Genomic DNA, 25,897 nt, shown 5'->3' with positions numbered 1-25,897 from the left:
TGCTTTAAAATGATGTAGGACAGGATTTCCCTGGTGGCGCAGTGGTTGAGAATCCGCCTGTCAATGCAGGGGACACGGGTTCAAGCCCTGGTCTGAGAAGATCACACATGCCGCGGAGCAACTAAGCCCATGCGCCACAACTACTGAGCCTGCACTCTGGAGCCCGTGAGCTACAACTACTGAAGCCCATGCTCTGCAACAAGAGAAGCCACCGCAGTGAGAAGCCCACGCGTGACAATGAAGAGTAGCCCCTGTTCGTTGCAACTACAGAAAGCCCACGCGCAGCAACGAAGACCCAACGCAGCCGAAAATAAATAAATAAATAAATAAATGATGTAGGACAATGATAAGACAAAAATATGGGCACTCAGCCTAAGAAATGAGGTCAAACTTGAAAGGAGGCAAGCAGGCAAGTGAGTGCTTGAATTTAAAGACAGATGCAGTCCTTGGTATTCTACTCTTAGAAATCTGACGCTAGTAACCACCAGGAGTCACCACTATCGGCCAGCAATCTCTACCTCTGGAGGCAACGCTATCCGTGAGTATCGAAAACCTGGCCTCCCTGATGCTCTCCTTTCTTGGTTTACCATCAAGAACCCAATAGGAATACCAAGCATTAAATGACATGTGCAACACTTGTTAAACATGTCTAGAGAAAGAAGATTCAAATATTCTAAGAGGTGTTTGCTATGGAGTGGTACAAATTCAAAGTGGAGGAGACCTTAGAGATCATCTTGTCCAGTGATTTTTTTATATTTCATTTTTGGCAGAACTTTCCCATATATAATCTTACAAAGAACTCCAATATATACAGCACATAAAGCAAAAAGGCTGTGGCAGAGAGAATCCCAGCGTTCCATGCAGGCCCATTAGTCCTATTAAAGGCTGTGCAAATGTGAGCTGCTTAACTCCAGTAAGAGGCAGTGCTCACCTCCTGGTTCCATTTTCATAATTACTAATAGAACAGCTTTCCAGCAGATGGCAGTAGTAGGAAGGGAAGGCTTTTAAAAATTTGCACAAAGCCTCCATATGCTGACTGACTATACAGCTGAGCCCCATACACTCAACACCCTGAAGTCAGTGCTTCCCAAGTTGTTCCGTCATGATGCACAGAAAATGCCATTTGTAAAGCACAGGTAGAGAGAGGAAGTGCAAATGGCCACGGGCCCCATGGGCTACAGAGATCAGTGGGCTATGACACACAGCAGGGAAGCTCTGCCCTAAGGCACTGCTACTGAGCACAATTTGAAAACTACTCATCTGGTGACTGGTCCAATTCTTGTGTTTCGCAGGTGGGGATACTGAGGTTCAGAGAGTGGATGACCCACTCAAGGTCACAAACCTAAAAGTGAATTGAAAATCTGAAAGATGCCACCAGAAAACTAGTAGAACTAATCAATGAATTTGGTAAGGTTGCAGGATACAAAACTAATGCACAGAAATCTCTGGCATTCCTATACACTAACAATGAAAGATAAGAAAGAGAAATTAAGGAAACAATCCCATTTACCATCGCAACAAAAAGAATAAAATATCTAGGAATAAACCTACCTAAGGAGGCAAAAGACCTGTACTTAGAGAACTATAAAACACTGATGAAAGAAATCAAAGATAACATGAACAGATGGAGACATATACCATGCTCCTGGATTAGAAGAATCAATATTGTGAATATGACTATACTACCCAAGGCAATCTACAGGTTCAATGCAATCCCTATCAAATTACCAATGGCATTTTTCACAGAATTAGAACAAGAAATTTTACAATTTGTATGGAAACACAAAAGACCCTGAATAGCCAAAGCAATCTTAAGAAAGAAAAATGGAGCTGGAGGAATCAGGCTCCTGGACTTCAGACTATACTACAAAGCTACAGTAATCAAGACAATATGGTACTGGCACAAAAACAGAAATATAGATCAATGGAACAGGACAGAAAGCCCAGAGATAAACCCACGCACATATGGTCACCTTATCTTTGACAAAGGAGGCAAGAAAATACAATGGAGAAAAGACAGCCTCTTCAATAAGCGGTGCTGGGAAAAATGGACAGCTACATGTAAAAGAATGAAATTAGAACACACCCTAACACCACACACAAAAATAAACTCAAAATGGATTAAAGACCTAAATGTAAAGGCCAGACACTATAAAACTCTTAGAGGAAAACACAGGAAGAACACTCTATGACATAAATCACAGCAAGATCCTTTTTGACCCATCTCCTAGAGAAATGGAAATAAAAACAAAAATAAACAAATGGGACATAATGAAACTTAAAAGCTTTTGCACAGCAAAGGAAACCATAAACAAGATGAAAAGACAACCCTCAGAATGGGAGAAAATATTTGCAAACGAATCAACAGACAAAGGATTAATCTCCAAAATATATAAGCACTCATAAAGCTCAACAACAACAAAAAACAAACAACCCAATCCAAAAATGGGCGGAAGACCTAAATAGACATTTCTCCAAAGAAGATATACAGATGGCCAACAAATACATGCAAAGATGCTCAACATCACTAATTACTGAGAAATGCAAATCAAAACCACAATGAGGTATTAACTCACATTGGGCAGAATGGCCATCTCAAAAAATTTAGGAACAATAAATGCTGGAGAGGGTGTGGAGAAAAGGGAACCTTCCTGCACTGTTGGTGGGAATGTAAATTGATACAGCCACTATGGAGAACAGTATGGAGGTTCCTTAAAAAACTAAAATAGAACTACCATATGACCCAGCAATCCCACTACTGGGCATATACCCTGAGAAAACCATAATTTAAAAAGAGTCATGTACCACAATGTTCACTGCAGCACTATTTACAAAAGCCAGGACATGGAAGCAACCTAAATGTCCACCAACAGATGAATGGATAAAGAAGATGTAGCGCATATATACAATGCAATATTACTCAGCCATAAAAAGGAAGAAAATTGAGTTATTTGTAGTGAGGTGGATGGACCTAGAATCTGTCATACAGAGTGAAGTAAGTCAGAAAGAGAAAAACAAATACTGTATGCTAACACATATATATGGAATTTAAAAAAGTGGAAGTGATGAACCTAGTGGCAGGGCAGGAATAAAGACGCAGACGTAGAGAACGGACTTGAGGGCATGGGGGCAGCGGGGGAAGGGGAAGCTGGGATGAAGTCAGAGAGTAGCACTGACGTATATACAGTACCAAAGGTAAAATGGATGGCTAGTGGGAAGCTGCTGCATAGCACAAGGAGATCAACTCGATGCTTTGTGACGACCTAGAGGGATGGGATAGGGAGGGTGGAAGGAAGATGCAAGAGGGAGGAGATATGGGATATATGTATACATATAGCTGATTCACTTTATTGTACAGCAAAAACTAACACAACATTGTAAAGCACTTATATTCCAATAAAGATGTGAAAAAAATTTTTAAAAAAAGTGAATTGAACCCAAGTCTCTAGACTCCTTCCCCAGTGTTCATTCCATTGTGTCCACATCAAAAGACTTTAATTCTTTCCCATCTGCTAGATAAAACAGGGTCAGTTATTGGTATATAATTCCACAAAAGAAATGACAGAAAAAAAGCAGCTTTCCCAAGGTGAAGGTCAAGAAGACAAAAAAGGGAAAAACATACCACTCTATACCTAGACTCGGGCACCACCATGCCCCTTATGATTTACACAGCTCCAGGTACAGGAAGTTGATCATACTGAACCGACTAGATACCAGCAAGGGGTTTTTAAAAATCAAGCTTTATTACTTATCTTTTGGCACTACAGTCAATAATTCACAGAATGGGTTGCTTCGAGCGACTCAAGATTACCAGGGAATCCTCCACAACAAACACAACCCCACATACAACATTTACTACAGAGGAATAGATCCAAGAGAATGAGTCTTTCCATAAAGCAAATCTCAACTCTTCTCTGAACAGCCAGACTCTGGATTTTTGTAGTGGCTTTAGTCAGGCAAATCTATCATCATTCATTACTCAGAACATGTAAAAAAAATTATAAGGCAGTTCTCAATTCTTCCCCAACATCTTTATTAAACCCCTGATTCATTGCTTATGGATGCTCAGCTCATGTACAATGTTGCAAGCTCCATCTCAGCCCATCTTAATTCAAATTGAAAAACAAAGTTTGGTTCATGCATCCTGAGTCATCCAGGAACCAAATTCCAAAGTAAGAGGACAAACAGTGCTTCCTGGTTCAATATAACATGTGTTAACAGTCCTAATCCCAGACACTAAGCTACCTCCGATGCAATTTGGGACTGACTTAGCCCATGTCTACACCAGGCATTTCTTCTGAATTTATAATTACTTCACAAGCTGACTAAGGCAAAACAAACATAACCCAGTCCTGCATGTGAGGGTTTGGGCCTCATTTATTAACTGCTACTTTAAAGGTGACCTTGAGTCTTTGCTCCTCCTGGGAATTATTCTGAACGGGGACAGCATGTGGGGAGGGGCTGGGGTGTGGTGGTGGAGGGAAAACCACTTCAGCTCAGAGTGAAATGGTCAAGGTATTAACCTACCTTCTGAAAGATACTAGAGACAAAGGAAATCAAGGGTGAGATCAAGTGCTAAACTCTTCTCCTAATTTTGTTTTCAAATTTTTTGCAAAAATGAGAAAGGTCAATTCTGCTTACTCTGTCATGCGGACCCCTTTAAGGAGTCATCATATCTACTAAAGGACCTCTTAGATTTGTGACCCATGAAAATCTGCTCTCCTAGTCACAAGATACAAATACACAAAACACATATTGACATGACTTCTCCCAAATACAGCTGTCTTCAGTTGCTTTATTATTGTCCCTTTGCAACAAAATGGTGATGGTGGGTGATGGAGTAACATCAGGAACGCCAGAAGGAGGAAGTCAGAAAGCCCTTGGGGAGAGGAATCTCCTTGCGCTGCAAACATTTCTGGTCAGGGAAAGACAAAGAAAACAGAATGATTCTCTGATAACACTGCTTCCAACACTTAAAGTTTGGAAGAAACTTTGAGGGACAGCAAGTGGAAGTAAGTCCTATGGATGTAGTACATATATAGCCAATGGAATATTACTCAGCTATAAAAAAACCCAAAATAATGCCATTTGCAGCGATGTGGATGGACCTAGAGATTGTCATACTGAGTGAAGTAAGTCAGAGAAAGACAAATATCATGTAATATCGCTTATATGTGGAATCTAAAAAAATAGTACAAATGAACTTCTTTACAAACCAGAAATAGAGTCACAGATGTAGAAAACAAACTTATGGTTATGAGGTGGGGGGAGGGATAAATTGGTTGATTGGGACTGACATATACACACTATATAAAATAGATAATAAGAACCTACTATATAGCACAGGAAACTACTCAATACTCTGCAGTGACGTATATGGGAAAAGAGTCTAAAAGAGAGTGGATATATGTTTATGTATAACTGATTCACTGTGCTATACAGCAGAAACTAACACAACATTGTAAATCAACTATACTCCAATAAAAATTAATTGGAAAAAAAAAAAAAGGTTTTCTATAAGACTTCTCCTTCTGCATGAATTGCAGCGGAGGACAAATGCCAGGGTATTGTTAATGTCCGTCCCACTCTCATCTCCCACAGCCTGGCCTCACCTTTCACTACTGCAATTTCCCCAACTGGGCTACTGGAAACTGGAAGTCAGTTGGCTGTCTTGGCAGACGTACCACAGAGTTCTCAATGATCTGTCAAAATTCACCTCTTAAAGTTTTTTGGCACTTGGAAAAAGGAGAGGAGTCTGGCTCAAACTGCAGTCTGTTCTCGTGGAGAAAAGTGACCACACCTACCTGTCCCCTAGACCTGAGACTGAGAAAAGAACCTTGGCCAACATGCAAAAAGTGTATCAGTGAGGTAAGATTCATTACATATATTTTATTCGTCTCTTAGGAGAGCTTTTCCCCACGGGCAGTATGGACAACGACGTGTAGGAAGACGATGAAATGGCAGCCCTTAAGGTGAAGAGGGGTTGATGGACAAAAAAGTAGGGTTCGGAAAAATCAAAGAGGAAGAGACCGCAGTCAGAGTCTGGATGTGCAAGACACGTCGGACACAGGTGCACTGGAGGTCAACAGTCTGGGACGTGCTGGTCTAAGGGCATCTTACCTCCAAGAACTGCTTGAGGCGTATGAAGGAACCCATCTGTCCTGAGCTGGTGATGGCTTCAATCCTACAGGGAGAGAAAGAAGACAGGTGAGTCACACCTATGACTCACACTTATCTTTTGGAGGAGTTAAGAGACCTGCTGATCTGGAGGAAGGTGCAGATCAAACGACTCACAGACATGTCTTCTAAACTGGATGCTGTCGCTCTACTAAATGGTCTCAACATTTTTTTCTTTTCTTTTCTTTTTTCTTTTTTCATGCCCCCTGCAGTGGAAGCACAGAGTCTTAACCACTGGACCGCCAGGGAAGTCCCTCAACATTTTTTTCAAGTAAGTGGATGAAGGAGAAGAGAACACTGTTCCTTTCCAAGGTCTTTGTGACCAGGTGGGATGGGCGCTGCCAATGCCTTTCCCCACTTTGAAAGGCCAGTGAGTTGAGAGGAATGAGAAGGGTCCTTGAAGGTGAATGCCACAACAGAGTCAAGCAAACTGGCTGACCAATCAGTTTCACCAACTGATTTACTGAGGGGGTTTGCCTCCTTGGTTTCATTCATGACTGCATGTAAGCACCATCCCAGATTATCTGGGGGAGTTTAGAAAAGAAGAGAGTTTAAAAAATGTCAGGTATCTGAATCCAAGATCTTCCTAATTTGTTTTTTTTATTTAGTCAACAATATTTAAGAGAGACTTCAGAAGCGTTTATTCAAATAACAAAGAGGAGAAGGATGGGAGCAGATGTTACATGTAACACAGGTGCTTAACTGAGTCAGAAACAGCATGTAACAGCAGCCACGGTATCTGACGTCGTAAGTTTTCACCTACCAAATCCCCTGGTGTCTACTCAACAAGTCTAATACCTGGGGAAGTAGTCCTCTTTGATGAGAAGTATCATCTTCCAGAACTGGAGCTGGTACTGCTTCATGAGGGCATTCCCACACACCTAGAGAGGAAGGTGGGCACCGTCAGAGCAGAGAATGAAAATTCACACTCATATGAGAGATCCATAAAGGACAATCAGACCTTTGCCTTTTGTTCCTATAAAGAATTTCAACCACAATGCCACTTAGCCAGCTAAGCAAGGGAATTAAAATCCAGCTTTCTTCTGAAGCATTTCTCATATATGGTAATACCTCCATTTAACCAGACTGCCAGGTAGCCAGGTGTTTCAGAAAAAGTGAATCAAACTTAACTTACTATTGATTCTATGGAACAGGATAGAAAGCCCAGAGATAAATCCACGTACCTATGGTCAACTAATCTATGACAAAGGAGGCAAGGATATACAATGGAGAAAAGACAGTCTCTTCAATAAGTGGTGCTGGGAAAATTGGACAGCTATATGTAAAAGAATGAAATTAGAACACTCCCTAACACCATACACAAAAATAAACTCAAAATGGATTCTAGACCTAAATGTAAGACCAGACACTATAAAACTCTTAAAGGAAAACATAGGAAGAACACTCTTTGACATAAATCAGAGCAAGATCTTTTTTGATCCACCTCCTACAGTAACGGAAATAAAAACAAAAATAAACAAATGGAACCCAATGAAACTTAAAAGCTTTTGTAAAGCAAAGAAAACTACAAACAAGATGAAAAGACAACCCTCAGAATGGGAGAAAATATTTGCAAACGAATCAATGGACAAAGGATTAATCTCCCAAATATATAAACAGCTCATGCAGCTCAATACTAAAAAAACAAACAACCCAATCCAAAAATGGACAGAAGACCTAAATAGACATTTCTCCAAAGAAGACATACAGATGGTCAAGAAGCACATGAAAAGCTGCTCAACGCCACTAATTATTAGAGAAATGCAAATCAAAACTACAATGAGGTATCACCTCACACCAGTTAGAATGGGCATCATCAGAAAATCTACAAACAACAAATGCAGGAGAGGGTGTGGAGAAAAGGGAACCCTCTTGCACTGTTGGTGGGAATGTAAATTGATACAGCCACTATGGAGAACAGTATGAAGGTTCCTTAAAAAAATAAAAACAGAATTACCATATGACCCAGCAATCCCACTACTGGGCATATACCCAGAGAAAACCATAATTCAAAAAGACACATGCACCCCAATGTTCATTGCAGCACTATTTACAATAGCCAGGTCATGGAAGCAACCTAAATGCCCATCGACAGATGAATGGATAAAGAAGATGTGGCACATATATACAATGGAATATTACTCAGCCATAAAAAGGAACGAAATTGGGTCATTTGTAGAGACGTGGATGGATCTAGAGACTGTCATACAGAGTGAAGTAAGGCAGAAAGAGAAAAACAAATATCGTATATTAACGCATATATGTGGAACCTAGAAAAACGGTACAGGTGAACCTGTCTGCAGGGCAGAAATAGAGACACAGATGTAGAGAACAAACATATGGACACCAAGGGGGGCAAGTGGCTGCGGATGGTGGTGGTGGTATGAATTGGGAGATTGGGATTGACATATATACACTAATATGTATAAAATGGATAACTAATAAGAACCTGCTGTATAAAAAATAAATAAAATAAAGTTCAAAAAAACCCAACCTGGGCTTCCCTGGTGGCGCAGTGGTTGAGAGTCTGCCTGCCGATGCAGGGGACACGGGTTCGAGCCCTGGTCTGGGGGGATCCCACATGCCGCGGAGCAACTGGGCCCGTGAGCCACAATTGCTGAGCCTGCGCGTCTGGAGCCTGTGCTCCGCAACAAGAGAGGCCGCGATAGTGAGAGGCCTGCGCACCGTGATGACGGGTGGCCCCCACTTGCCACAACTGGAGAGGGCCCTCGCACAGAGGCGAGGACCCAGCACAGCCATAGATAATAAATAAATAAATAAATAAATAAATAAATAAATAAATAAATAAATAAAAGAGAAGTAAAATCTATGTTACCTTGCCTTGATTCTGGATGCTTATGGAAAAAAAAAAAAAAAAAAAAACCCAACCAAACAAAAAAAAACTTTACTATTGATTCTAAAGGTATGACATACTTCCCATATTGTGACTTCAGGAGCTTTAAGGTGACTAGAAACTGTTGGCGTTATAGGCCAAATGGTCCCAGATTTGTTATGGCATGTGCCCCAAGCCTTTATTCTTTAAGAACTGTCTCCTTTACACAGAAACCCTTACCCTTTCCCTATAGTGGGTCCCTAATAGGCAGTTAGGACTATACGGAGCCTTCTAGATGAGACTGGTGCCTGACCCACGCTGGTTAATCATATTTTCTTTCCTGGGAATTAGCAATCACAATGGTGGGACATTAGTCCCATTACACTGGGTGACCACACTGAGGCTGAGGGATATAGCCCAGGATGGCATCTTCTCCACTATGCACAGAAAACTTCAGAAAGTTGGCTTATAGAGCAAGAAGGAGGCAACCTGCAGGAAGAGCAGACATGAAAGACCACGTGGTCCCAGAGGGAGGCTGCCTTGCTACCTGGTGACATTCCAGTTCCTGGTTCCAGGCCCTGATGAGATTCAACCGCACATCTTACCCTTGATTCTGGAGTGAGTCACTTCTATATCCCTAAAACAAATTCCTTTTCACTTGTACTGGGATGTACAGTTTTCTGTTCTTTAGAACGAGAAGACAACCACACAGAGAAGGAAAGTACACTGGGAAGAAAAATCAAAAGCTTGGTTTGTCTTGGGGATCAGGAAAAAATTTATGACACTGGACCCTAATGCTGTCCACCATTAGTCTCTATTTCTTTTTTTTTAGCTCCTAAAATCCTTGTAATTTCCTAAGTGATAAAGGTAAAAAGAGTATCTTTTGTTGTATATATATTTATGTATTTTTTAAATTTTTTGGCTATGCGGCATGTGGGATCTTAGTTCCCTGACCAGGGATTGAACCTGCGCCTTCGCAGCAAAAGCGCAGAGTCCTAACCACTGGACCGCCAGGAAATTCCCATTAGTCTCTATCTCCATATTCCTTTCCCAGTCACGTCACACAGTGGCCCAAGGCTGCTTCAACCACTGGCTCTCTCTCGTGTGATAACTGTATTACGTACCTCCAGGAAATCAAAGAGGAGGGTGGCTGTCACATCTGACAGGGGCTCCATGTTTAAGATCTGTGCCAACCAGCGCCAGCCATGATTTAAGCCATGAGGGTGAATCTGGGAGGAGAGAGGCTTGGTCACTGTTTAATCTCATTTTATGCAGAGATCTAAATTTCCACCATTATCATCCAGCCATTACCAACAGGACATGAACCCCCAGATCATCTAACCTAAGCACATGCCACAGGGCAGAAACAACACAAGCCAAACAAATTCTGTTTTTAAATACTGCATATATTGGTACCCACACATTCTTCACAGCATCCCTTCAACACATGGCTGTCAGCTTCAGTTTCAGGGATTCCACAGTTACGCTCATAGACATTTTATTTATTATTCTTGGTATCTTTAGCACAGAACCTGGGACATAGCAGATGCACAATAAAAACTTCTTGGATTCAATCAACCTATATTCCTTTCTCTTTAGGTTTCCAAGTCCATCAACTTCTCCAACCCTCTAATCTCCATTCCTTGAAAAAAGGACTGGGCTGGGAGGTCAAAGCCCTGGCCCCCAGCCGTGGCTCTGTCATTGACAAGTGTGTATCACAACAGCTTGCTAAGCCTCCGTCTGTCCATCTGTGAAGTAAGGTATGTGACCTAGATGGCCTCTAAGGCACCAATTGGTCTCTGAACAAATGACTCTGATGATCCAAAAGTTTCCTAATAATCAACATCAACTTCTCTGAAGAGTACCTATGAAGCAGCAACAGTCTTTAACTTATCATGTGACTGGACTGCCTCTCTGAAAGGTCAATATTTCCTGCAGGTAAGATACACTAATGTGGACTCTGGTCCAACCTCTCATTATCAATACTAAGCCGCTTCTACTACCTCTTGTTGGTTTCCATACGGCCACCGGAGCTGGATGATGGCAGCGTAGAGACGGATCATCCCAGACATGCGTTTTAGAAAGTTGTCTTGCTGTTCTACTCTGGAATCCGTCACTTGGTAGCCAAGCATCCTATGTGGGAAGAAAATATTCAATGTGACAAGGCCAAAGTGAGGGTGACCAATTACTTTTTATGGCTAAAAGTAACAATATATTATTATTACATTTAGCATTATTATTAATACATTTTTACATGCTACTCACATCTATTATCAAATCTGTGCATCATATAAACCCTGAGAAGTAAATTCCCAGGAGGTAATGGATACCATTACCCCCATCTACAAGTCATGAAAAAAATGTTTAAAGAGATTAAATGATTTCCCCATTTTTGCAAATCTATTAAAAGACAAAGCAGGGATAAAATTCTAAGACCCCTGGATTCTAAATCCAGTATTCTAAAGCCATCCAGTTTGCACGAAAGACGCTGTATTCTCTGATAGAATGTTCAAGGTACATAAGAGATGTTCTGAGGAGAGGAAACAAATCCCAGTTCTATTTCTATTTCATTCATCACTCTAGGGATAGTGAGTAAGGAGAAAAACAACTTCACCTCTGATAATCTTCCAAAGCCATTCCCTCTTTGAAAGCTGGATAGAAAGGAACAGAGTAAGGACACTTCTTGTGCAGATGAGCAAGGATGAGGTCCCCCACTTTGGGGTGGAGCTCCCAGATCCCGGATGCCACGACTGCGATGGGGAATGCTGCTTCATGATGGGAGGCCACTTCCTCCTCCCCTTGTTTCTGGGAGCACAGAGAGGGGGTGATTTTAAGTTAATACTCGAGAAAGGTTTAAAGGTTGTACACCAGCCTCTTCTTCCCATACCTTTGGCAACAAGGTTCCTCACCACAAATTTCTCTGCCAGTTTGTACTGGACAAAGTCCAGGCCCTGTGGGTTAAGTGTGACGGACACAGAGCGCCCACCAGACTGAACGGGTTTTCCAGAGAGTAAGCTGTGGATCTTGTCAAAGATCTCCTTCAGCTTTGAGCCTGGGTATGAAAGACAAAGTTAGTGAAAAGATACAACTGCAGTCAATCTATTTTTTTCATCACTGCAGTAACAAATCCTCTATACAAACCCAGCTGTGCAGCCCTACAGAAAGTCAGAGCCTAAAGCCAAAATACAGATGCGGGAAAATGTATGACAATCAAATCCATGCTGTGGGGGATGAGAAAGTACATAAAGCGTGGTACTATTTCGAAGGAATTCCTTATTTGCAGAGTGAACTAATTCTGAAACTGACACAGCCGAGAGATGAACAGTAGTATAGAAATAGGTGTTGAATTGTTACAGATGCCAAGGGTGTGGCGGATGTCCCTAGAGAAGTCATTTGCAACTCTAGGGAAAACCTTCTAAAGGATCTTCCCCAACTCACAGTGATTCCCCCCTTCTCTTGGACCTGCCTTCCTCCATCCTCAGCAACACAGAAGCTACATTTGTATTACAGATCCTGTGCGCCCTATCTTCCACACGGGCTAGTTAGATTAGGACTAGTCACGCTGAGCTGATCAGCCAGCTGACAGAGTCGATTCCCTGAAGTGGCCGCTCCTGTGACACATACACATGTAAGCAGTGGGGTCGCCCCTGCTATGTGGACCAAAGAACAGCAGTCTACAAAATTAGAATGGAGGTGGGCAGAGGGAAGCCAAGAGGAGAGAGAAAAGGGTCCTAAAATTTCTGGCTCCTGAGATCCAGCTCCATTCCTGCCATAGGTTCTGTGAAACTGCTTTTTTTTTTTAAATAAATTTATTTATTTATTTATTTTTGGCTGTGTTGGGTCTTCGTTTCTGTGCGAGGGCTTTCTCTAGTTGTGGCGAGCGGGGGCCACTCTTCATCGCGGTGCGCGGGCCTCTCACTGTCGCGGCCTCTCCCTTTGAGGAGCACAGGCTCCAGACGCGCAGGCTCAGTAATTGTGGCTCACGGGCTTAGTTGCTCCGCGGCATGTGGGATCTTCCCAGACCAGGGCTCGAACCCGTGTCCCCTGCATTGGCAGGCAGATTCTCAACCACTGCGCCACCAGGGAAGCCCTGTGAAACTGCTTTTTAAAAATTAATTAATCAATTAATTAATTTAGGCTGCTCCAGGTCTTAGTTGCTGTACGTGGGATCTTCCTTGTGGCACGCAGGATCTTTTTTTTAGTTACGGCGTGTGGACTTCTCAGTTTCGGCATGCAGACTCTTAGCTGCGGCATGCATGCGGGATCTAGTTCCCCAACCAGGGATCGAACCCAGTCCCCCAGCATTGGGAGCACAGTGTCTTACCCACTGGACCACCAGGGAAGTCCCGAAACTGCTTTATCTTTAGAACAAACCCCCCCACCCCACCCACTTTTTCTTTCCTTTCTTTTTCTTTTCTTTCTTTTTTTTTTTTTTTTGCTTAAGCAGAAATCTCAAGGCTAATAATCCCAGAAAAACAGAAACAGAGACTGTAACCTTACTGAGATATTAAAATGTGTACATTTCCATACAAATTTACTCAGCTCACCTTCCTGCTAAGTCATACCCTACTATTCCTTGACTGACGGTTTCAAAGGGTTCCACTGGCCAAATCCCCAGCCGGCCTCTCTCCCTGTGGCTCTCCAGTTAGGAAAATCAGGTCCCAACCCTATGCCTGATATGGCCTCCCACATCCCATATGCCACACCGGCACCATATCCTTCTTTAAATTCTGCTCCGAATCTAACTACTCATGGACACCCACCTTTAAAGAGGCAGCAATTAGGTCACCTCTCTCTCAGTCATTCAACATTTACTGGGTACTAACTCTAGAAAATGTTTGTGTCTGACTGGGCTGTAAGCTCTTAAAGGGCTTACAATAATGATGGAGACAAAGGGACATAGTTATGGAATAGGCAGGAAAATGAAGAATGGCAAAACTAGAGTCTAATCAGATATAGAGAATGAACTAGAGGAAGCAGTCAGGGGGATGACTCGCAGGTTTCAACGAAGGTGACCGAGTAGATAAGGTGCTATTGATTACTTAGAGCGAACAGGAGAAAAGGCAGGCAAGAGGAAGATGATGAGTTCACATCGGAACGTTCTAAACCTGACAAAGCTGAGGGACATCTAGGCAGAGCTGCCCCTCGGGTAGCTGGAGAGAGGGAACCTGAAGCTCAAAGGAAAGGAATGACCCAGAGACCGATCTGGGTGTCATGTGCACAGAGGTCAAGTCTGACACCATGGGGGGTCTTTAGAACGAGAAGAACTTCGGGGTGGAAGCACATCCCTGAGGACACACTTACCACTGATGTGGGGGCAGGAGACTGAGGAACCCACAAAGGAGAAAGAGAGGGAGGAGGAGAAGCTGGAAATTAATGCTGCTGCAGAAGCCAGAGGAGTAGAGGTGATGGAGGGAATAATCAATGGTACCAAAAGGCAACATGGGGACTTCCCTGGTAGTGCAGTGGTTGAGAAACTGCCTGCCAATGCAGGGGACACAGGTTCGAGCCCTGGTCCGGGAAGATCCCACATGCTGCGGAGCAACTAAGCCCATGAGCCACAACTACTGAAGCCCGCGTGCCTAGAGCCCATGCTCCGCAACAAGAGAAGCCACCACAATGAGAAGCCCATGCACTGCAACCAAGAATAGCTTGCTGCAACTAGAGAAAGCCTGTACACAGCAACGAAGACCCAGTGTAGCCAAAAGTAAATAAATTAACCAAAAGGCAACAAGAAAATTAGAAAATACTAAGAAGACACAGAATCAAAAGAAACAGATTTTAGAATGTGAGTGACAGGCATGTTTAAAGGGAATGGAGCCTGTAAAAGGGAGTAATTTTGCAGAAAACAGGAGAGATCTCTCTTGAAGGAGATGGGAGGGGATGAGAATAAGGCTCCCGAGCCTCGTTCAAGGCTCAGGCAGAAGGGTAAGTGTGGGCCGGGAGGGTACCGCATCGTTTGAAGCAAGAGACGAAGAGGTAAATACAGCTGTGTATCGGTGCAAGAGGGCGCATCTGAGGATCTCACACCTGGCGTCTCAGATTTTCCTGATGAAGGAGGAGGCAGGGCTGCCTGCGGTCAACTGAGGGGTAAGGGCTTGAGGATGAGCCTGAGGAGAGCAGCGAAGGTGTGGAACGGCTGTTCAGTCAACCTCGCCCCCGTTGCCTTGGCTATCAAAGGAAATGGCACTTTCAATTCTAGAAAGTGATACGTTTTTACTTATTTAGACCTTGCCCTGTTCCAGAAGGAATTCCAGGCAGCCACGTGATATGGAAGTTCGGTCACGTAGCCTCTCAAGGGCAGGAACTGCAACTGCTTATGCTTTCTGGGCACAAGTTACTCAAGGGAACTGGGACCCAGGCTAAGTCAGAGCAGTTTGCCCGCTGCACGTGCTCCCCAGCCCCTGGGCAGCACAGTCTGTACTGTGGAGGCTTCCACATCTGAGCTCTGTGAAAATGAACCTCTGTTTCTAAAGAAGAAGAAAAAGGGGTCTTTCCCCTGTCTGGTTCTTCCTCTCTGAATCTCACGTCTCTGGAGAGAAAAGGAAAGCGTTCTCAAGTGTTAACAAGCAGGTTTCGAGTCTGGAAAAGCTAATGTTGTAGGACAAAAAGCAAAGAATACAAGTCACATCCTAGGTTCCCTTAGGGGTGCTTTCTGCAATAACTTCTAACTTTAGGTAAGAGCCTTCCTAAACAATTCACTTTTTTTTCTTTTTGGCTGCCTTGGGTCTTCATTGCTGCGCGCGGGCTTTCTTTAGTTGCAGCAAGTGGGGGCTACTCTTCGTTGCGGTGCGCGGGCTTCTCATTGCGGTGGCTTCTCTTGTTGCAGAGCACGGGCTCTAGGCATGCGGGCTTCAGTAGTTGCAGCAAGCGGGCTCAGCAGTTGTGGCGCACAGGCTTAGTTACTCTGCAGCATGTGGGATCTTCCTGGACCAGGGATTGAACCTGTGTCCCCTTCATTGGCAGGTGGATTCTTTCTTTTTTTTAAAAAATTAATTAATTTGTTTGTTTCTATTTTTGGCTGTGTTGGGTCTTCGTTGCTGCACGTGGGCTTTCTCTAGTTGCGGCAAGCGGGGGCTACTTTTCGTTGCGGTGCCCGGGCTTCTCATTGCGGTGGCTTCTCTTGTTGCGGAGCACGGGCTCTAGGCACGCAGGCTTCAGCAGTTGTGGCACGTGCACTCAGTAGTTGTGGCTTGCGGGCTCTAGAGCGCAGGCTCAGTAGTTGTGGAGCACGGGCTTAGCTGCTCCACGGCATGTGGGATCTTCCCTGGCCAGGGCTCGAACCCATGTCCCCTGCATTGGCAGGCAGATTCTTAACCACTGCGCCACCAGGGAAGCCCCCAATAATTTACTATTAATATATAGCTTATTTTTCTTTAAATGTGTCAACAAACACATAATGATTACCTTCTACATGTTGAGAGAAAACAAAGGAGAGTAAGCTATATGCATATAGCTTATATACCTAATCCAACGGTCAACATTTGTTGAAACACATTCTATTTATAGGAACCTTACAGATAAGTGGATTTGGAATCTCAAAAAATACTTGTACGATGAAGTGAAGTGCCGTGTTCTTAATCCCTCTGACCAACCTGCAATGGTGGAGATTTGGCTCACTGGAATGGTGGCAGCCTTCTGGAGGTCCATCTTGATCTTTTTGGCCTGCCAGAAGAGAGCAGTGAGAAGGCAGACCGTGTTCTGAAGAGCTGAGTAGATGCCCTTACGGTTAGGGAATGTGACACGCTGGCTACATTCCTCTGGGACACAAGGCTGTGGGTGGCACCGTGCGGCCCAGAGAATTCCCAACTCCCACCCCTCCTACCTGACTGTCTTTGCTGTTGCTCAGTCCCTCAAAGGCCAACACACACTGACGGGAGGCCTCCTGCAGCTGCTGGTACCACTGCATTGTACTGTCTTGCACCTTCACCTGGAGGTCTGAGGGATGAAAGAAAGGATTTCATAATAGGAGAATTTATTAAACATTTAATATGAGCCAGGTACTGTTCTAATCACCTTATATATGTATTAACTGCTTTCACTGTCATAATAATCCTATGAGGTAGATTCTATTATTATCTTCATGTTACAGATAAGGAAAACAGTCATGGAAAGGTTATGTAACTTGCCAAAGTCACATTGTCAGGAAGTACAAAAACTAGATTCCCACTGATCTAGCTCCAAAGGCAGCATTCTGAACCACTATGCTATATCGATGCTCTTATGCATTCAATAAACATATATTCTATACATACTTATTTAAAATACTCAGTAGCAGCAATACTTGGAATAATACATCTACTAGAATTATACAGAATTTCAAGTCCTCACGGCAAATGTTGGAATCTGACGTCAGGCTCCACATCAACGAAAACTAAATGTAATTCACTGAAAGTACTGAATTTTACCTTATGTAAAAGTTCTGGTAAATTGTCCTGTAGCTTACATATAATGTTCAAAACACGTCTTGTTTCTTTTCCCGTTCTGAAACTTTTACACATCAAGTTGAAGGACCATTTCCACACCAAGACCCACCTTCATTCAGTTTCCCTCCTGGGCCCTGCCTGGAAGCTGGGGGCTCTTTGCGGACCTCTGGCCCCTGCCGCACCTGTGACTCCTGCCGCTTTACCCGGGCCTCCTCTTCATCCTGCCTCCTCCTGTCCTCACAGGCCCTGGCGATTTCCTGCTGCAAGTCCACAAGGAGGTCCCGCATTTCCTGCAGCGCTCTCTCAGCCACAGCTTGCTCCTCTGCTGTGGGAAAGCCGTTCTGTCACAGTGACAGAGGCAGAGTTTAGTGGTTATTTCCTAGGTACCTGAGGTGCTGAATCATACCTCACGCAAGTCCACAAATTTCTAAACTGGAATTGTGACAGTGGAGTACCCACATTCAACACGTTGATACCTACTGCTTTCCTGTTCTCTTAAAGGTAATACCGATTTACCATCACACCCACAGGATCGACGGAGAGATTTTTCAATGCTCTCACCAACACTGGCTGGAATAACTTTTTTCTTTTTTTTAAAGATGGTAGCCAATTCTTTTTTAATTTAATTTTATTTAATTATTTATTTTTTGGCTGCGTTGGGTCTTTTTTTTTTTTTTTTTTAAAGGATTTTCTTATTTATTTATTTATTTATTTATTTTTGGCTGTGTTGGGTCTTCGGTTCGTGCGAGGGCTTTCTCCAGTTGCGGCAAGCAGGGGCCACTCTTCATCGCGGTGCGGGGACCGCTCTTCATCGCGGTGCGCGGGCCTTTCTCTATCGCGGCCCCTCCCGTCGCGGGGCACAGGCTCCAGACGCGCAGGCTCAGCAATTGTGGCTCACGGGCCCAGCCGCTCCGCGGCATGTGGGATCCTCCCAGACCAGGGCTCGAACCCGTGTCCCCTGCATTAGCAGGCAGATTCTCAACCACTGCGCCACCAGGGAAGCCCTGCGTTGGGTCTTCATTGCTGCGTGTGGGCTTTCTCTAGTTGCGGCGAGTGGGGGCTACTCTTCCTTGCAGTGCGCAGGCTTCTCATTGCAGTGGCTTCTCTTGTTGTGGAGTATGGGCTCTAGGCGCGCAGGCTTCAGTAGTTGTGGCACGTGGGCTCAGTAATTGTGGCTCCCGGGCTCTAGAGTGCAGGCTCAGTAGTTGTGGCGCACGGGCTTAGTTGCTCCACGGTATGTGGGGTCTTCCCGGACCAGGGCTTGAACCCGTGTCCCCTGCATTGGCAGGCGGATTCTTAACCACTGCACCACCAGGGAAGTCCCTGAATTCTTATATTAAACCAACTTGTCCCAGATAGTAAAACAACAGCAACAAAAAAATTCTACAGGATATTCATGATAAGTTTTGTCTTTTAGGTATTAAAATGTATTAAAAAGCTATATCAATTAAATTAGAATGATCCTGATATAAGAATAAAAACACATCATCAAGGAAACAGAAAAAAATACTGAATAGATACATGTATATGTAAAACTGAATCACTTTGCTGTACACCTGAAGCTAACACAACATTGTTAATCAACTCTACTCCAATATAAAATAAAAAATTAAAAAAAACAAGAATACTGAGAAAGAGCTCCTAGGATACTATTTAGTGTGATAAGAGATATTTACAAATCAGGAGGGAAAGTGGTAGTAAAATAGTATGAATATTTTACAGCATAAAGATCTTTATCTCCCACCAATCATCAAATAAATTCCAGGTGGACTAAGTGAGGGGCAAAAACCCAAAGCATTCTTACATCAAAAATGTAATAAGGGCTTCCCTGGGGGCGCAGTGGTTAAGAATCCGCCTGTCAACGCAGGGGACACGGGTTCAAGCCCTGGTGTGGGAAGATCCCACATGCTGCGGAGCAACTAAGTCCGTGCACCACAACTACTGAAGCTCATGCGCCTAGAGCCCATGCTCTGCAACAACAGAAGCCACCACAATGAGAAGCCCACACACTGTGACGAAGAGTAGCCCCTGCTCGCTGCTACTAGAGAAAGCCTGCGTGCAGCAACAAAGACCCAACGCAGCCAAAAGTAAATAAAAATAAAAAATAAATTTATAAAAAAAAAGATAAAGACCTTAAAAAAAAATGTCATAAACTATGGTTGCAACAGAACAGAGTGCTATGCAGTTACATAAAGAAATGAAGAAAACTACATGTTTCAAAGCAGTGATCTCCAAGGTAAATTGTTAAGTACAAAAAAGCAGGGTCCAGAACAGTGTATATAGCAAGTTATCTTTTATCTGGGAAGGGATATATACATACACACACACACACCCCCATATGTGTGTGTGTGTATATACATATATATATACACACACACCCCATATATATATATACATTTATGCTTTTTTTTTTTTGGCTTGTGGGATCTTAGTTCACCAACCAGGGATTGAAACCGTGCCCCCTGTTATGGAAGCGTGGAGTCCCAACCACTAGACCACCAGGGAATTCCCTGTATTTGTTTTTTCAATAAATTTATTTATTTATTTATTTTTGGCTGTGTTGACTCTTCGCTGCTGCACGCAGGTTTTCTCTAGTTGCGGCGAGTGGGGGCTATTCTTCGTTGCAGTGCACAGGTTTCTCACTGCGGTGGCTTCTCTTGTTGCGGAGCAAGGGCTCTAGGCACATGGGCTTCAGTAGTTGTGGCACGTGGTCTCAGCAGTTGTGGCACATGGGCTCTAGAGCACAGGCTCAGTAGTTGTGGCGCATGGGCTTAGTTGCTCTGTGGCATGTGGGATCTTCCCGGACCAGGGCTCCAACCCACGTCCCTTGCATTGGCAGGCGGATTTTTAACCACTGCACCACAGGTAAGCCCCCTGCTTTTGTTTTTAAGGAACAGATACAACACCCATACGCTAACAGAAACAACCACTGGCAGACAGGACAAGAACAGGGTGGAAGCAAATGAGAAGGAAGCCAGACTTCTCCAAATATACCTTGTTTTGTAGTTCTGACTCTGGAATCATGTAAATGTTTTAAATAAGTATAAAATAAAATTAAATCCAGTTGGAAAAAGCTCTTAAAAATCAAAAGCAAAAATGAAACAAATGAACCCAACTGTTTATCAAGTTGGTAGCTTAACAATAAGGAGAATTACTTCAAGTGAAATGAAACAGTAATTTAATCATACATCCCTTAGTGGTATATAGCTGTAGGCAAAAAGAACTGCAAATCTTTTTTTTTTTTTTTAAGATTTTTTTGATGTGGACTATTTTCACAGTCTTTATTACAAAGCCTTTGTTACAATATTGCTTCTATTATTTATGTTTTGGTTTTTTGGCCGCAAGGCATGTGGGATCATAGCTCCCTGACCAGGGGTCGAATCTGCACCCCCTGCACTGGAAGGGGGAGTCTTAACCACTGGACCGCCAGGGAAGCCCAAGAACTGCAAATCTTTTTTTTTTTTTTTAAATATTTATTTATTTATTTGGCTGCTCCTGGTCTTAGTTGTGGCATGTGGGATCTTTAGCTGTGGCATGTGGGATCTAGTTCCCTGACCAGGGATCGAACCAGGGCCCCCTGCACTGGGAGCACAGAGCCTTAGTCACTGGACCACCAGGGAAGTCCCAAGAACTGCAAATCTTAAACTGTTATCAGCAATCATATTGTTAGTATTGGTATTATTATTTTGAAATTACATGTTATGAAATTACACATATATATTACATATATACACACCTATATTTTACTATAGACAGTAGGGTAAGGTAAGTAAGTAATGTTCATCAATTTAGAAACTGAGATTTTCAATATGGGATAAAAATGATACATGCATAAAAGTAAAGAAGTTAAATAAATGCTGTAACCCTATACTCAAATGGAAAAGATCAGCATTAATTAATGATGCATTTTCACCTAAAAAAAAAAAAAACACAACACATTTCCTAGTGTAATCCATTGAAAAGGGCTAAAAACAATGACAAATCCTAGTAACTAATCTGTGTTTTCTAATACCTTTACCCATTAACAAGTAATAAGTCTTTGTGAAGAAATGCCCGATTCTAGCTCTGGAGAAGAAAACGTTCAAGATGAGATAGAAACAGCTTGCCTGCTTTCTGCTGCAACAAGTACTACTGGGGCCATGTCCAAAGGACAGAGGAGCCAATGTGAAGGTGTTCCCACTGGACAATTTGAACAACAATGAATCTATAATAGACTGAAACATATTACACATCAAGTATATAAAATTTGTATGTTCTTAATGATAGCTTAAAAAAAAAGAACCTCAAGTCACTGTGGGAGAATACTAGAAAAGCAACTCAACACTCTGAAAACGGATAAAGGGAAAGAATCAATCATTTATCCTTCCTTCCCTATATAGACTACACTTCAAGATAAATAGTTTACGGGGAAATTTTCTTCTTTGTAGTAGAATTCTAGCTAATAAATGTAGAAAAATGATAGCATTAGAAAAACTCAAAATTTACCACCCCTATTGAAATAATAGATATAAGTAATGATCAGCAATGGCTACTAAATCATTAGCTAAAGGCTCAGAGGAATCTTTAAAATGGAAGATAAGCCTGACGATATCTGAAGCCACTGGTTGATCTTAACATCACATATGGAAAGACCATCAGATACCCTACGCCTCCCAGTGTGATGCAGTAACAAATACACACTCCCAACTATGAAGTACTGTTGCAGGGGGGAAAAAATTCAAACCTGAATCTGATCAAGCCTCTAGACTGCACTGTGCAGTAAGGTAGCCACATGAGGCTCTTTACATTCAAGTTAATTAAAAACTTTTTAAAAATTAAAATTCAGTTCTTCAGTCACACTAGTCACATTTCAAGTGCTCAATAACCATATGTTGCTATTGGCTGCCGTATTGAATAGCACAGATATGGAAGATTTCCATCATCACGGAAAATTCTCTTAGCACTGCCCTAGAGAAAGTTACCAATTCACAGGAAATACAGGGAATAAAAGAACATATTAGGGACTTCCCTGGTGGTGCAGTGGTTAAGAATCTGCCTGCCGATGCAGGGGACACGGGTTCAAGCTCTGGTGTGGGAAGATCCCATATGCCACAGAGCAACAAAGCCCGTGCGCCACAACTTCTGAGCCTGCGCTCTAGAGCCCGCGAGCCACAACTACTGAGCCTGTGTGCCTAGAGCCTGTGCGCTGCAACAAGAAAAGCCACTGCAATGAGAAGCCTGCTCGCCACAACTAGAGAAAGCCCACGTGTGCAGCAACGAAGACCCAATGCAGCCAAAAATAAATTTATAAAATACATCCAAGGTGAGAAGCAAGACAAACTACAATCCTGCAGCCTGTGGAACAAAAACCACATTCACAGTAAGACAGACAAGATGAAAAGGCAGAGGGCTATGTACCAGATGAAGGAACAAGATAAAACCCCAGAAAAACAACTAAATGAAGTGGAGATAGGCAACCTTCCAGAAAAAGAATTCAGAATAATTATAGTAAAGATGATCCAGGACCTCAGAAAAAGAATGGAGGCAAAGATCGAGAAGGTGCAAGAAATGTTTAACAAAGACCTAGAAGAATTAAAGAACAAAGAGACAGAGATGAACAATACAATAACTGACATGAAAACTACACTAGAAGGAATCAATAGCAGAATAACTGAGGCAGAAGAACGGATAAGTGACCTGGAAGACAGAATGGTGGAATTCACTGCTGCAGAACAGACTAAAGAAAAAAGAATGAAAAGAAATGAAGACAGCCTAAGAGACCTCTGGGACAACATTAAACGCAACAACATTCGCGTTATAGGGGTCCCAGAAGGAGAAGAGAGAGAGAAAGGACCCGAGAAAATATTTGAAGAGATTATAGTCGAAAACTTCCCTAACATGGGAAAGGAAATAGCCACCCAAGTCCAGGAAGCGCAGAGAGTCCCATACAGGATAAACCCAAGGAGAAACATGCCGAGACACACAGTAATCAAATCGGCAAAAATTAAAGACAAAGAAAAATTATTGAAAGCAGCAAGGGAAAAACGACAAATAACATACAAGGGAACTCCCATAAGGTTAACAGCTGATTTCTCAGGAGAAACTCTACAAGCCAGAAGCGAGTGGCATGATATACTTAAAGTGATGAAAGGGAAGAACCTACAACCAAGATTACTCTACCCAGCAAGGATCTCATTCAGATTCGATGGAGAAATCAAAAGCTTTACAGACAAGCAAAAGCTAAGAGAATTCAGCACCACCAAACCAGCTCTACAACAAATGCTAAAGGAAGTTCTCTAAGTGGGAAACACTAGAGAAGAAAAGGACCTACAAAAACAAACCCAAAACAATTAAGAAAATGGTCATAGGAACATACATATCAATAATTACCTTAAACATGAATGGATTAAATGCTCCAACCAAAAGACACAGGCTTGCCGAATAGATTCAAAAACAAGACCCATATATATATGCTGTCTACAAGAGACCCACTTCAGACCTAGGGACACATACAGACTGAAAGTGAGGGGATGGAAAAAGATATGCCATGCAAATGGAAATCAAAAGAAAGCTGGAGTAGCTATACTCATATCAGATAAAATAGACTTTAAAATAAAGAATGTTACAAGAGACAAGGAAGGACACTACATAATGATCAAGGGAAAGATATAACATTCATAAATATATATGCACCCAACATAGGAGCACCTCAATACATAAGGCAACTGCTAACAGCTATAAAAGAGGAAATCAACAGTAACACAATAATAGTGGGGGACTTTAACACCTCACTTACACCAACGGATAGATCATCCAAAATGAAAATAAATACGGAAACAGAAGCTTTAAATGACACAATAGACCAGATAGATTTAATTGATATTTATAGGACATTCCATCCAATAACAGCAGATTACACTTTCTTCTCAAGTGCGCACGGAACATTCTCCAGGATAGATCACATCTTGGGTCACAAATCAAGCCTCAGTAAATTTAAGAAAATTGAAATCACATCAAGCATCTTTTCTGACCACAAAGCTATGAGATTAGAAATGAATTACAGAGAAAAAGATGTAAAAACCACAAACACATGGAGGCTAAACAATACGTTACTAAATAACGAAGAGATCACTGAAGAAATCAAAGAGGAAATCAAAAAATACCTAGAGACAAAGGACAATGAAAACACAATGATCCAAAACCTATGGGATACAGCAAAAGCAGTTCTAAGAGGGAAGTTTATAGCTATACAAGCCTACCTCAAGAAACAAGAAAAATCTCAAATAAACAATCTAACCTTACACCTAAAGGAACTAGAGTAAGAAGAACAAACAAAACCCAAAGTTAGCAGAAGGAAAGAAATCATAAAGATCAGAGCAGAAATAAATGAAATAGAAACAAAGAAAACAATAGCAAAGATCAATAAAGCTAAAAGCTGGTTCTTTGAGAAGATAAACAAAATTGATAAACCATTAGCCAGGCTCATCAAGAAAAAGAGGGAGAGGACTCAAATCAATAAAATTAGAAATGAAAAAGGAGAAGTTACAACAGACACCGCAGAAATACAAAGCATCCTAAGAGGTTACTACAAGCAACTCTATGCCAATAAAATGGACAACCTGGAAGAAATGGACAAATTCTTAGAAAGGTATAACCTTCCAAGACTGAACCAGGAAGAAACAGAAAATATGAACAGACCAATCACAAGTAATGAAATTGAAACTGTGATTAAAAATCTTCCAACAAACAAAAGTCCAGGACCAGATGGCTTCACAGGTGAATTCTATCGAACATTTAGAGAAGAGCTAAAACCCATCCTTCTCAAACTCTTCCAAAAAATTGCAGAGGAAGGAACACTCCCAAAGTCACTCTATGAGGCCACCATCACCCTGATACCAAAACCAGACAAAGATGTCACAAAGAAAGAAAACTACAGGCCAATATCACTGATGAAACAGGATAGAAAGCCCAGAGATAAACCCATGCACTGGTGGTCAACTAATCTATGACAAAGGAGGCAAGGATATACAATGGAGAAAAGACAGTCTCTTCAATAAGTGGTGCTGGGAAAACTGGACAGCTACATGTAAAAGAATGAAATTAGAACACTCCCTAACACCATACACAAAAATAAACTCAAAATGGATTAGAGACCTAAATGTAAGACCAGACACTATAAAACTCTTCGAGGAAAACATAGGAAGAACACTCTTGACATAAATCACAGCAAGATCTTTTTTGATCCACCTCCTAGAGTAATGGAAATAAAAACAAAAATAAACAAATGGGACCCAATGAAACTTAAAAGCTTTTGCACAGCAAAGGAAACCATAAACAAGATGAAAAGACAACCCTCAGAATGGAAGAAAATATTTGCAAACGAATCAATGGACAAAGGATTAATCTCCAAAATATATAAACAGCTCATGCAGCTCAATATTAAAGAACAAACAACCCAATCCAAAAATGGGCAGAAGACCTA

The 25,897-nt window shown here is 42.2% G+C and overlaps 1 protein-coding gene across 1 annotated transcript in view; it reads right to left on the bottom strand.

Moving 5' to 3' along the window:
• Positions 1–3,722: 3,722 nt before the first annotated feature.
• GLE1 (GLE1 RNA export mediator) overlaps positions 3,723–25,897 on the bottom strand; it is a 42,297-nt gene continuing 20,122 nt past the window's right edge. Inside the window, exons 7-16 of the mRNA XM_007194571.2 lie at positions 17,546–17,777; positions 16,836–16,948; positions 16,606–16,675; positions 11,920–12,062; positions 11,625–11,815; positions 11,014–11,143; positions 10,135–10,239; positions 6,976–7,058; positions 6,121–6,184; positions 3,723–4,915 (exon numbers count right to left, since the gene is read on the bottom strand). Coding sequence (XP_007194633.1) covers positions 4,847–4,915; positions 6,121–6,184; positions 6,976–7,058; positions 10,135–10,239; positions 11,014–11,143; positions 11,625–11,815; positions 11,920–12,062; positions 16,606–16,675; positions 16,836–16,948; positions 17,546–17,777 — 1,200 coding nt within the window. The 3' untranslated portion in view covers positions 3,723–4,846. The remainder of the gene's footprint in view (positions 4,916–6,120; positions 6,185–6,975; positions 7,059–10,134; positions 10,240–11,013; positions 11,144–11,624; positions 11,816–11,919; positions 12,063–16,605; positions 16,676–16,835; positions 16,949–17,545; positions 17,778–25,897) is intronic.

The sequence above is a fragment of the Balaenoptera acutorostrata genome, chromosome 6 (assembly GCF_949987535.1).
Source record: "Balaenoptera acutorostrata chromosome 6, mBalAcu1.1, whole genome shotgun sequence".
NCBI classification, from domain to species: Eukaryota; Metazoa; Chordata; class Mammalia; order Artiodactyla; family Balaenopteridae; genus Balaenoptera; species Balaenoptera acutorostrata.
This window is presented reverse-complemented; position numbering and strand designations above follow the sequence as displayed.